This window comes from Odocoileus virginianus, chromosome 1 (genome assembly GCF_023699985.2).
Source record: "Odocoileus virginianus isolate 20LAN1187 ecotype Illinois chromosome 1, Ovbor_1.2, whole genome shotgun sequence".
Lineage (NCBI taxonomy): Eukaryota > Metazoa > Chordata > Mammalia > Artiodactyla > Cervidae > Odocoileus > Odocoileus virginianus.
The window spans coordinates 17,092,163-17,105,577 of NC_069674.1; the positions used below are offsets into that span (position 1 = coordinate 17,092,163).

General features: G+C 40.6%; 1 protein-coding gene across 9 annotated transcripts in view; it reads left to right on the plus strand.

The window, feature by feature from the left end:
* DGKI (diacylglycerol kinase iota) overlaps nucleotides 1–13,415 on the plus strand; it is a 502,817-nt gene that overhangs the window by 233,651 nt on the left and 255,751 nt on the right. For all 9 annotated transcript variants that reach the window (XM_070465256.1, XM_070465264.1, XM_070465269.1 and 6 more), the window contains 2 exons: nucleotides 7,101–7,172; nucleotides 11,135–11,251. In XM_070465256.1, coding sequence (XP_070321357.1) covers nucleotides 7,101–7,172; nucleotides 11,135–11,251 — 189 coding nt within the window. The remainder of the gene's footprint in view (nucleotides 1–7,100; nucleotides 7,173–11,134; nucleotides 11,252–13,415) is intronic.

Genomic DNA, 13,415 nt, shown 5'->3' on the forward strand with positions numbered 1-13,415 from the left:
GGGAGACCTGGGTTCGATCCCTGGATTGGGAAGATTCCCTGGAAAAGGGAAAGGCTACCCAACTCCAGTATTCTGGCCTGGAGAATTCCATGGACTGTAATAGTCCATGGGGTCACGAAGAGTCTGACACGACCAAGCGACTTTCACTTTGGTGAATATTATCAATATTAAAGTTATAATTTTTATTGGGAAGGTTATGAGTTATGGGGCAGTGATGGACATTAATTTTCATGGAAGACCATTATTATTATAATTGTAACTAGTTGTACCATTAGACAAATATTTTCATATAAGGAACTCCCCTGGTATTCTAGGACAAAGACATAAAACTAGCAGTTAACGTTTTGTATGCAGTTTGGGTCATATTGAATAAATATCTGTATCAAGCATTTTTATCCTAGAATCAGAATGGTCATAAAAATACAAACACACAGTTAAAATAGTTAGCGTGTAAACTGAAATGTAAATCTGTGCCCATTGTTACAGGCTTAATTTCAATTATGCTTTAGTTACAAGGTTAAGCCTTCTACTTCCATGAAATATCTGCATCTGATGAAAATACTCTGGACGTCATGCCTTAGGCACTTCATATGCTCTTACAAGTTTGTGGTAACAGGACTATGTTGAGAATCCTGTGCTCTAAATTCTGCTCCTCCCACCCCACCTCCAGCCCTGGTCCGGAGACTCAGTTTTTGACCTGTAGCTTATATTAATAGCAAGGGCCTTTGAATAAATTAATAGAAAAAGCAGAAACTATCTGAGAATAAGAAGACTGGCTCTGATTAATAAATTGTAATTACCAAAAAAAAAAAAGAGACATAAAGGCTCTATCAAGGAATAATAAAATGTCAGTCTTTGTACATGAATCAATGATTACCCTTGAAGGAGAGTTTATTATGACCGATAAGGACATAAATTTTCAGAGCTCTTAATGCCACATAGTTAAACCCAGTGAATAAAAATTTCGATTTTTCAAAGATAATTCTAATAAAGTAACTGTAGATTCATATAATTTGCAGCACTGTCAGAAGTTAGAAAAATTGGTTATTGTAATTTAGTTTATAAAGCTATTATTTATTTTAACTCAGTTTTACTTCAATTTATGTCTACATTTTGAAAATCTTGACTGTTTATGAAATGTGTGAATTAAAACCAGTAAAATCAGTATAGGAGGCTTTAGGATGCTCAAGTAAATTAGATTTTTTATGATTAAATAAACCCTAATCTTGCATAAACTACAACATTAATGGTACCATTTTTACACTGTGATAAAGCCAAGGAAAAGGCATATTATAAAACTAGTCTAATATCCAGTGATTCGCATTGCCAGGCAAGGGTATACCTATTCATGGAAAATTGGGCTGAATAGTTAGTTGATGGGAAAAAGTTAACAATTTGCATTTATAAGGAAAGAGATCGGTTCGTGAAGACTTTGCTAATTAACTATTGAAGGTTAAGCTTTGTACAGGACAATTTGTAAGGCTGTAGATCATCAGTTAAACAGGTGCTATGTTTTATTAGTCAGAAGTTTTCAGTTAGGTTGGTGTGAGTTTGCCTGTGGGTCACTCAAAGGTCAAACATGTCAGTTGTTCTGGTTAGAAAAAAGTTTTCAATTAGGTTGGTTGGTGTGGGTCTACACCTGGGTCACTCAGAGGTCTTAGTTACTTAGCTTCAGCTGGTGAAACACTGAAACGTCATCACTGGTTGTCAGCTTCCGCTGGTTAAAAGCAGTTGCATGGGACCAGCACAGTCAGTTTGAGATATGTTCCAATGGGAAAAATTTCCTTCTACGTTGTGAGCATCAAATCGATATAGTACTTCTATCCCACTGGATATGTTTACAAGAGTGCTATAATAGTTTTATTTTAAAATTTTAATTAAAACCTGGTAAATTTAAAATTTCAATTTTGTTTTTCTAGTAATAATGAACTTTGCATCTAATTAAACTTAGGATGAACATTTTATTAGATATTAAACATAATGTGCATAAAAAAGGATATACATTTTTCAAAAATGAAAGGGAATATTTGAGCAAAAATGAAGTACTCTGTGTTAAGATGGATATTGATTTAGCCTTAAATAATTCCCTTGGGTTTGCTTTTGTAATACTTTGTGAGTCTTTAATATGCAAGCGGACATGGCGAGGTTTATTTTGCTGTCAGTGGTTAAAGTTTTGGAGGCAAGAGCAGTATCTACTCTTGGGTTGAATCAAATTATACAGGGACTGGGACTACAGTCAGGAAATTCCCTCACCCAAATCTCAGTTAAATACATAAACAATAAGAAAGTTTGTTTCAAGTAAAGCACCCTTTCCTGGTTTCAGCCAAGGCTATAAAACTGAGTGCTACTTGGTATATGCCCTTGGGTGCACAAGAAAAAGAGGCAACAAAGCTCTAGCTGCTCAGAGTAAATGTTTAAACTTTATTCTAAAAAACTCAACTGTATCCCTCAAGGTTCTTGGTATTTATAATTCTGAAGTCAGTTAGCTCCAGCGCATCAGACCTCACACCTCTATTTTCCCTGTGGATAGTGATGAATGAAGTAGCCCTTAAAAATCAGAGTCAATTGAAATTCAGTTAGGGGATCTATCAGTATCATGATATCAAGACTTGGGCCAGCATTTATAAGTGGGTAATTAGGAATCTGGCTCTTCTTGCTGTGCTGAGATCCCAGCCAAAACCTGCCCATGGGATCACGGAGGCTCCAGGGTGTTCTCAGTCAGTTCGTTGCTCAGTCATATCTGACTCTTTGCAACCCCATAGACTGCAGCACGTCAGGCCTCCCTGTCCATCACCAACTCCTGGAGTTTACTCAAACTCATGTCCATTGAGTGGGTGATGCCATCCAACCATCTCATCCTCTGTCATCCCCTTCTCCTCCTGCCCTCAATCTTTCCCAGCATCAGGGTCTTTTCCAATGAGTCAGCTCTTCGAATCAGGTGGCCAAAGTATTGGAGTTTCAGCTTCAGCATCAGTCCTTCCAATGAACACCCAGGACTGATCTTCTTTAGGACTGACTGGTTTGATATCCTTTTAGTCTAGGGGACTCTCAAGAGTCTTCTCCAACACCACAATTCAAAAGCATCAATTCTTTGGCTCTCAGCTTTCTTTATACTCCATTTCTCACATCCATACATGACCACTGGAAAAGCCATAGCTTTGACTAGACGGACCTTTGTTGGCAAAGTGATGTCTCTGCTTTTTAATATGCTGTCTAGGTTGGTCATAGCATTTCTTCCAAGGAGTAAGCGGTCTTTTAATTTCATGGCTTCTGTCACCATCTGCAGTGATTTTGGAGCCCCCCAAAATAAAGTCTGCCACTGCTTCCACTGTTTCTCCATCTAATTGCCATGAAGGGATCAGACCGGATGCCATTATCTTAGTTTTCTGAATGTTGAGCTTTAAGCCAACTTTTTCACTCTCCTCTTTCATTTTTATCAAGAGGCTCTTTAGTTCTTCACTTTCTGCCATAAGGGTGATGTCATCTGCATGTCTGAGGTTATTGATGTTTCTCCTGGCAGTCTTGATTCCAGCTTGTGCTTCATCCAGCCCAGCGTTTCTCATGATGTATTCTGCGTATAAGTTAAATAAGCAGGGTGACAATATACAGCCTTGACGGACTCCTTTGCCAATTTGGAACCAGTCTGTTGTTCCATGTCCAGTTCTAACTGTTGTTTCCTGACCTGCATACAGATTTCTCAAGAGGCAGGTCAGATGATCTGTATTCCCATCTCTTTCATAATTTTCCACAGTTTATTGTGACCCACACAGTCAAAGGCTTTGGCATAGTCAATAAAGCAAAAGTAGATGTTTTTCTGGAACTCCCTTGCTTTTTTGATGATCCAGCGGATGTTGGCAATTTGATTTCTGGTTCCTCTGCCTTTTCTAAATCCAGCTTGAACATCTGGAAGTTCCCAGTTCATGTATTGCTGAAGCCTGGCTTGGAGAATTTTGAGCATTACTTTCCTAGTGTGTGAGATGAATGCAACTGTGCAGTAGTTTGAGCATTCTTTGGCATTGCCAGGGTGTTCTACTTAGGTCTCTATGTTAGATAGTAACCCTGAAGCCATGGCCACTGTGACTATGCCAGACTAGAGTTTGAAAGAGAGCAAATTGCCACTAGGATCATTTCCAAGGGACCCACCACAACTCTGCATAAACATAGTACCCAGCGCCCCAGTTGGGCCTGGCCTGGTGGTTTGTTCTGCTATCAGCCAGGCTGTCAGGGCCACAGTGGACTGGATCTGTTTCTCCCTGAAGTCAGAAGGCCAGTAGTAAATAGAGAGTTGGGCTAATACAATTGAATAGAGCATTGCTAGTCACACATACGATACTGGAGGGCTTTGTTAGCAAGAAGTTAGAAGAGGTTCCAGCAGTCAATGTGCTTCTTCTGTATACTGTGTTATAAAGGACTTTTCAAATGCATTGCTTTATTGCATGCTTATAACTACTCAGTGGTGTTGGAGAGGTTTGTATTTTTATGACCACTTCCAGATGGATGAAGGAAGAAGAGAAGGGTTAAGTAGCCACTGGAGGAGAGTTTAGTGAGGAGGGGCATATTTTCAGGTGTTTTGGGTTAGGGTTTTAAAATCTGGATAGTGTGAACTTTGTAGTTGGGTCACAGCGTGGTAGCAGTGACTTTCTTGTTCAAGTAATCAGAAAATATTCTTGCCATGCCTTTGCTAAGTTGTAGAGATTTATTAAGAAATATTACAAGACTTCTCCCAGAGAACTTATAATTCCACTTTAGAATATACATGCACATAAACTATTTCTGTTAGGCAGTAATAACACTCAGGTGCCAGGTTCTATGTGGGTCGTGGCTGACCAGTACAGCAGTAAACCTGTGGATGCCAACCTGTCCTAATAGTTCTGTCCATGTTTGTTTTACAGAAGTGCATCCTTTCCTGGGGAAATGCTCTGTCGCCTCTGTCAATGAAAATATCAGGGCTCATTGTTTGTGGGGGTGGGGGGGGGGATGAGTAGGTTTGGTGACCAGTTTCAGTTATTCACTAGGAGGGCTCATTGGGCTTAGAGTATATTCCCTTCTCCAGGATATCTTCCCAACCCAGGGATCAAACCCAGGTCTCCCACATTGCGGGTGGATTCTTTACCAGCTGAGCCACAAGGGAAGCCCAAGAATACTGAAATGGGTAGCCTATCTTCCGGACCCAGGAATCAAAACGGGGTCTCCTGCATTGCAGGCGGATTCTTTACCAACTGAGCTATGTGGGCAATATTGCTCACAGCTGTGATTTATTATAACAAACAGCTCCAGAGCAGAGTTAACAGAGGAAAGGAACATGGGATAAGGTCCTGTGGAAACCACGTGTAAAGCACCAGAAGTCTTCTGACATTTGCAAAGGACCCGCTTAATTTTTCCAACACAGATTGTGACAACTTGTGTGGAATACTGTCTCCTGGGTCTAATCTGAGACTTGGTGGTCAGGCTTTTCTTGGGGGCCTGATGACATAATCACCCCCTGCCCAGCACAGACCCAGCCTCCAGACTCCCAGAAGGAAAGCAGGTGTTCATACACCAGGGTGTTTGTACCAACAATTCAGGCACAGTGAGCCACCCTCAACTGTTCTGGAAACTGGTGAACCCCTCCTGAAATTCAGGTTTCCTAATGCCAGCCAAGGACCCACACAGCAAGCAGGCTTTTGTGAGGATAGCAGACTCATGCTTATTTTGTGAATGCCTCTGCACTGAGCGATTCTATAATCACTTAAGTTGTTGAGAAAGGATTATTGATGGAGAAACTTTTTGGAATCCAGGAAAGTCCGATGTTAAGAAGAGGTCATGTTTCTTGAAGTGAGATTTGAGGTTGGACAAAAAAGAGAAGGATTCAAGGTGGAATTGTAGAGCACCGAGGTTTGACCCTGGTCCCAGTCTCTTGTCCACATGCAGGAGATGGAGAGGAAGGAGAATTGGGATGTGTTTTAGGAAATCAGGAGAGGCCAGAGTACCACAAAGGAGGAAATGTTCATTAGTATATAAAATACTGCAGACAGGGAGGAATTACAGGTATGGGGACTGCAAAAATGCCGCTCGGACTTACTTTAATAATGTGTAAATTGGCTTTCTTTAAACTCAAAGTTATCTGTACACATTAAGCAAGACATGCAGCTCATTGCCTTTAAAGCTTTCCTGCCCATCACATCTTTCTGTTTGCTTTTTTAAAACAAAAAGCTTTAAGAGTTTTTGGTCATTAGTCTGCATTAGTTTGTTTGGCTTAGATTTCACAAGCAGATAGAAATGGGTGAGCTTTGGGAAAGCTAAAAAAAATTTCCTTGAGAGTTACTGCGTACTTCTCTCTGGTAATTATTTAGGGACAACAGTGGCCAAAAAGCATCTCTTCTTTCCGTGATGGAAAAGTAATTCTGTTTGTTCATTAAGAGGATTGTGTTTGCCATTCCATTAATCTCATTGCTATTTGCTGGCGAAAAATGGAAATTGAAAGCTGCTTGTTTTGAGTTCTGACATCCCAAGGGGATGATGAGAGTGTTTGAATTTCCTTCTCCACCCTTGGACGTCTCCCAGACTCTCACTTCTAGGTCACCTGACTGTCTCCTGCTTCATTTCTGTCTTTGTGGCTTCTTGATGGTAAGGTTGTGCAGGACCTCTGAGATGGATAACCATTGTTAGAAAAAAATCATGTGAACCAATAGAGGCTTCTTTTTAACTTAAAAATGCATCAGCACCTCATTTACTTGGCGGAGGGGGGCAATGATTTTGGGACTTCCCCAGCAGCCCAGTGGTTAAGACTCTGCCTTCTGATGCAGGGGGCGCAGGTTCAATCCCTGGTCAGGGAACTAAGATCCCACATTCCACACAGTGCGGTCAAAGAAAAAAAAAGTTTTTGTGGTTGACTTTGAGTGTTAGTGGTAAAGCAAATACTGGTACATCCTCTCTCACACTTTAGAGAATTTGGTGATAGGAAAGGTGGTAGAAGGTGGAGATATAAGTGCCCACTGTGGCATTTGCTGTCTCAGTTCCCTTAAGCCTGGCCTTACTAACTTCATTGGACTTCAGAAGGACAGATGCATGCTCGATTGGAAGTGGTTTTAATTTCTCTGTCTCTTGTTCTAATCTTCTAGGGCTTCCAGCAAAAATTCTCCTTCCACAGTAAAGAGATTGTGGCTATCAGCTGTTCCTGGTGCAAGCAGGCGGTAAGTTTGTGGATAAAATAAAACAAAGTAGGCTCCTGTTTTCTCAAAATAGAATTATGTCATTGCTGGAGTTCTTGTTTGTAAGTGGAACGTTATCCTAATTTATGTATTATTTCCCTCATAGGATCTGTGAAGGAAGAAAGACACATTAGAACTATAAAACCATAGGATAAATGAGCTTCGAGAAACTAGAAATTAACCCCTTTATTTATATACATTGAAGCCTGGAATTGCAGGTTGGAAAATCCCCTCCTGATTCTATCTCCGAGTCTAGCATTGAGGGATTTTCACTCCGAGGCCACTTGCCCCATAGTACACTAGGTTATCGATGATGACTTGTATACGAGGAAGTGGCAACCTTGGGTAATACCTCTGACAAAGCAATTCAGGCATCTTTGTTCTTCTGTTTTTGATGTGGGTGAATTTTTTTTCTTAATGGGACAGTGGTAGGATTAGAGTGGGCTTATATTCTTCCTTAGCTTTGGATGTTGTTATAGTTGGCTGTATGCTCATTGAAATGTTACTCTTTCTTACATTTGAACATGAATACTCATATGGATCCAATGATAATTTCCCTTTTTACTTTTCCTCTCTTCTCTTTTTTTCATTTTTTAACAGCTCTGTCCCAACCAGATGGTTCTTTTTTTTTTTTGGTCTTTGAACCTATTTTTTTTTCTTTAGCTAGACAATGTAGACTGACTCACAAGTTGGCAAACTGTGGCTTGTAAACCAAATCTTACTGCTGCCTGTTTTTGTAACTAAAGTTTTATTGAAACGCAGCCATGCCCATCCTTTATGTGTTGTCTCTGGCTACTTTTTTTGCTCCAGCAGCAGAGTTGAATAATGCAGCAGAAACAATATGGCCCCATAAGACTAAAATATTTACTATCCAGTCCTATTATAGAAACAGTCTGGACCCCTGCTCTAATCTCTCAGTTCACTGGTTCTTTTAAATTACTATGTAATTGGTATATATTGTCCCCTCACTGCACAGCCGACCCGGGAACAAAGGGCTGTGCTGTTTAAGCTTAAGGGCTAAGGCTGTGCAGATAAACTTCAGACTTCCAGGTGGCTTGGGGTGAAGAATCTGCCTGCCAACACAAGAGATGTGGGTTGCATTGGTCAGAAAGATCCCCTGGAGAAGGGAATGGCAACCCACTCCAGTATTCTTGCCTGGAGAATCCCATGGGCAGAGGAGCCTGGTGGGCTACAGTCCATGGGTTCACAATGAGTCAGGCATGATTGACTGAAGCAACTTAACATATACACTACACATGTCAACTTTATCTAGCTAAACAGAGCCACAAGGTAGGAGTGGAAGATGCATTTACTTGAAACACATGAAATTGGCTTTTTCTGTGGGTGAAAAACTTTTGCATCTTTGCAGTTCCATCAGATTCAATCTAATAATTTCTCTGGCATAATTTCACTAGCCCCCACATGTCAGGAGGATCTGCTGATATCTTGGTCTGGAAAGTTCAATGTTTGCTGCATCACCCTCCTGGCACATTTTTTGTTTTTGGCATTTCTATCTCCTTTCAGTTAACTGTTTTACAAGTAGTCTTTGTGCTTCTCTTCAAGAACATGTTCACAAATATAAAGGAACATGTTTCCTTTCACTCAAGGAACTGTGCAAATGCCAGTTGCACAGTTACAACTGGCCATCAAGACAGTGCCTTTGCTTGGAAAGGAAGAAGCAGATTTAGGCCCTCGGGGTCCCCAACACTGTCTATGCTTGTTGTTTCCCTGATCTGGTGAGACGACACTTGCCAGGTGGCATCAACCTGGCCTTAGATAGGCTGCACTTGCTGCTACCCCATGGCTTCCAGGTTGTGGTTAGATGGTTGATCCCAGGTCATTTAATTTGGAAACTGTCCTGCCTGACAGTGAATGCATGTGCTTTCTTTTCATGAATCTATAGTCCAATCGATCACTAAAAAAACAACTTTCATTTGACCCTTGTGGCAGAGTTTTGATCAGTTCTATGATTCTTTGGGGGCTTCTCCATTGGTAAAGAATCCACCTGTAATGCAGGAGACCTGGGTTTGACCCCTGGGAAGACCTGGGAAGATCCTCTGGAGGAGGGCATGGCAACCCACTCCAGTATTCTTGCCTGGAAAATCCCCATGGACAAAAACCTGGCGGGCTACAGTCCATGGGGTTACAAAGTTGGACACAACTGAGCGACTAATCACAGCACCTGTATCGCTGAGTTTCCCAGGGCCTCACGTTGTAGAAGTTGATTTTTCAAGGACTAAAAATACAAAACCTTTTAAGACAGATTATGGTGGTGGTGTATTTTAACACTGTAGGTAATTCCTTCTAGGATATCTGATGTCAAACAATTAAGTGCCTTCTGTGGGCACTTCCTGTAGCAGAAAATAAAACTGTATTTGGGAGCTGGGTTTCATGTATTCGGGTCCTGACTCTACCCCTTAAAAGTCATGCAGTTTTAGATACACCTCTTAGTCTGTCTAGAGTAGTCAGGTGTAAACTGTGAGAGTTGGAGTTGGCAGTCTCTGAGATTCCTGCCATGTTAGAAATGCAATGGCTATTCATATGGGGGTTTATTTGAATTATTAAAATTATTTTTTAAAATTTATTTTAATTGGAGGATAATTCCTTTGCAATATTGTGTTGCCAACAATCCTACATGCAGGGCAGCAAAGGAGACACAGACATAAAGAACAGAATTTTGGGCTCAGTGGGAGAAAGGAGAAGATGGGATGATTTGAGAGAAAATTACTTTTTAAAGAAGGAATTCGAATAACATTTCTCTGGTATATCAATTTGTTTGCAAATCACAAACAGTTTAGGAGGAATTATTTATTATCTTATTAATTAGTATTTCATGCTTAATTGATTTAGTAATTTGCCACTGGATCATGTCAGATCTTGAAGATACTCAGCGGTAAAGATAAAATTGCCCTGATGAGATGTAATTGGGATGGCTGTATTTGCCAGTTTTCCTGAGACAGTCCTAATTTATGTCTGCTGTTCCAACCTAATTATTGTCTCTGCTCCCTTTCATTCTTAAAATTGTTTCAGTTAAGATGATAAATTATGTGGTCACATTAAGTATAATCTAAGTAGCAGCTACTGTTAAATTTTTTTTAAAAAAATCACTATGATTAAAATTTTAAAGCCCATAATTGTATAATGGGGATTTGATGTTTATTAGAAAACAAATGCTACCACACATTATTATCACTTTACAGTCACAAAAAAGAAAAAAAAAATGCTGGAAATGTGATTGGCCTAAGGTTACTCAGTCCATTGGGGTATAGAGTTAAGCCCCTGGAACCTAGGTATTGTTATTATCATTAGTCTATATTGACTTCCTTCCTTTCAAAAATCAAAAGCACTTTAGATTTGCCAAGTGTGCTAGGACCATTATTTTTTCAGCAGCCCTGGACAAACCCAGCAGAAGCAGTCTTTTTGTTTCCTCTCTAACAACTCTCTGGAAGAGACAATTTTTTTTCCCCTGGGTCCCTTACACTGGAGGGACTACTGGGAAGGATTGATGTCTGGGGATAGAAAAACGAGAGGCAGATAGTAGACATGCCACTCTGCTTGTCTTCATTTCCTTCTCACCATTATCCCAGATTAGCCAAGTCTGTGATGGGTGCAAGTCAAGTGAGACAAAATTATGTGCAAAGTTAGCCTTTCTAGAACCCGCCAAGTCTCAAACACTTTTAATGTAAATATCCTATGAAAGGTTATCAAGTTTCAGCTGGTCTGTCCTATAAGCTGAGTTCTTGTTATCAGTTTATAAAGTAGAATGCATTTGAAATCTGGTCTCTTTAAGTTTCTGGGGCTGGTTGGGAGTGATGAGGAGCATGGGACCTCTGTGTGTGTGTGTGCACAAGCATGTGCATAAGTATGCACACATGTACTTGTTCCTTCTTGCGGTGGCATTTCCCTCTGTGCAGAATTGTTTACTGGCCTGTTTTTCCCTTCAGTTTCACAATAAGGTGACCTGCTTCATGCTGCATCAGATTGAGGAACCCTGCTCCCTGGGGGCGCACGCTGCTGTTATTGTTCCGCCCACCTGGATCATTAAGGTGAAGAAACCTCAGGTAACTGCCGGGACCCTGGTGCTGCTGGGCCAGCTCAGAGAAAAAGGAGCTGCTGCTTCCTGCTTTTCTCCCCCCTGACGAGGCTCTGGGTTCCTCCGATCTCTGCTCACTCCTCCCCACAGGGCCTTGCCTAGCTCCCCAGTTCATCCCGTTAGCCCATCCCCTACTGCTGTTGGGCTCTCTCATGGAACCAGCCCCTTCCTAAAGAAATCAGAGTTTCACAGCAGGAGTGCTCGCTCCCCATTCAGATGCTAACATGTATTCTCTCTGCCCGGGGGCTCTGCAGAGTTCCTTGAAGCCCCTGGTGAGGGGTGCGTGCAGCTGACTCTTACCCGACTCTCTCCTTTTGCAGCCTGGGCAACCCCAGGGAGTGACTGTGAGGGCGCACGATGGTGCAGGCTTCAGTGTTGGGTTGCGGTTTCCACCACTTCCAACCCCAACGCAGACTGTGGGTCATGACCTTCCCCAGTACACGAGGCCTGCTTAGCGAGCAACACTCTTTCCTTAAGGCAAAGTAGAATTTATCCTCTTAACAGCTAATCTCATTCTGTATTCAAGCCTCCTTGTACTTTCTGCATTGCAGGCTGATTCTTTAGGTCTGAGCCACCAAGAAGCTCTTTGTACGTGTGTTTCCCCCTAAAATTCAGTACTCTCTCCAATTGCTTCCTAGTAAATATTCAGTTAAATCAACACGTTTTCATCAAAAACCTTGATGGTATCAAGAAGGCTACTAAGCACTGTGATGTAATACATGATCTTTGCTCTGAAGAACCGTGTAATTACTTTAAGGAAAGATCAGGGAGAGCTTCATGAAGCAGGTGGGTTTTACTCTGCCTACTTAAAGATGGATAGGATTTAGATCAGTGGAGAAGAAAATAACATGCAGGAGAATGGAAGTATACTTTGTCCAAAATTATATCCATGGGGCTGTGAGACTAAGTTGACTGCAGAGGAAGGTTTATGTAGGGGGCGAGTAAAAGGGACGAGCATAAGATTATTCAGTTCTGACTCAGAGGAGGTTTTTGCTCCATGTAAACTTTATCCTTTTAGCAAAGGAATGATTAAGTAAAATTATTTATATATATATATATGTATATTTTTTAATATAATTGTTTCCTTTTAGGAAACAACTAGCAGGAGTATGTAGGATGACCTAGTGGTATGGGATTTTGGACGACTGAAGATAAAACAGGAAAGCCAGAAGACACTACCACTCTGCAGAGAGACTCTAAGTTTACTTTTGTAAACTTTAAAAGATCTTTGGGTTGTGGAAATTTTCAAACAAGTGAAGAGAAAGAGATGATCATGCTGAATTCTATAACCATGAACATTGCTGCTGCTGCTGCTGTTTCATCTGTCCCTTGCCAGGCCATATTTTTCTTTTCATAATTAAATTTGTTTTGAGATTCCCATACAGTTGTAAGAAACAACACAGAAGGAACCCATGTATCCATTACAAACTTTCTTCTCATGGTACCATCTTGGAGTATCAGAGTATAACATCATAACCCGGATGTTGACACTGATCAACATCGGTGAAGACACAGAACAATTCCACTACCATAGGTATCCTTATGTTACCTTTTCATTGCCACATTCATGTTTCTTCTGGCCCCACGCCATTTACTCTGTCTTCTTGAAAGTGCAAGTCTTCCTTTTTCCCTTTTGCTAGGGTATTTTAAAGCAAAGTTTAGCATACCATTTAATATATAAATGCTTCCTTTTGTTTCCCAGAAAGATAATACTTCAGAAAGACGATTCTATCCCATTACTTCACCCATCAAAATTAATTAATTTGAGGTCATATCCATAAAATATTTTCTGATTGTTTCAAATATATCTTTTTAATACAGCCATTTTTCAAACTAAGATCCAAAGTCTGCCACTTCCTTTTTGTTGACTGGTGTCTTAAATCCCTTTTAATCTATAGCACTCTCCTCTCTTATTTTTTTTGCCGTTTATTTATTGAATAAATAGGGTGACTTTACCTATAGCATAGCTCATATTTTAATTTTGACTGATCATGTCCTTATTGTGTTTTTAAATCATTTACATCATCATTTAAAATCATGGCCCATATTTCTTATAAAAATATTTAGATGTAAGGACTCAGATTCAGGTTTAATTTCTTGGCAAAAGGGCTGTTATGGTGTCTTTTTCTGTA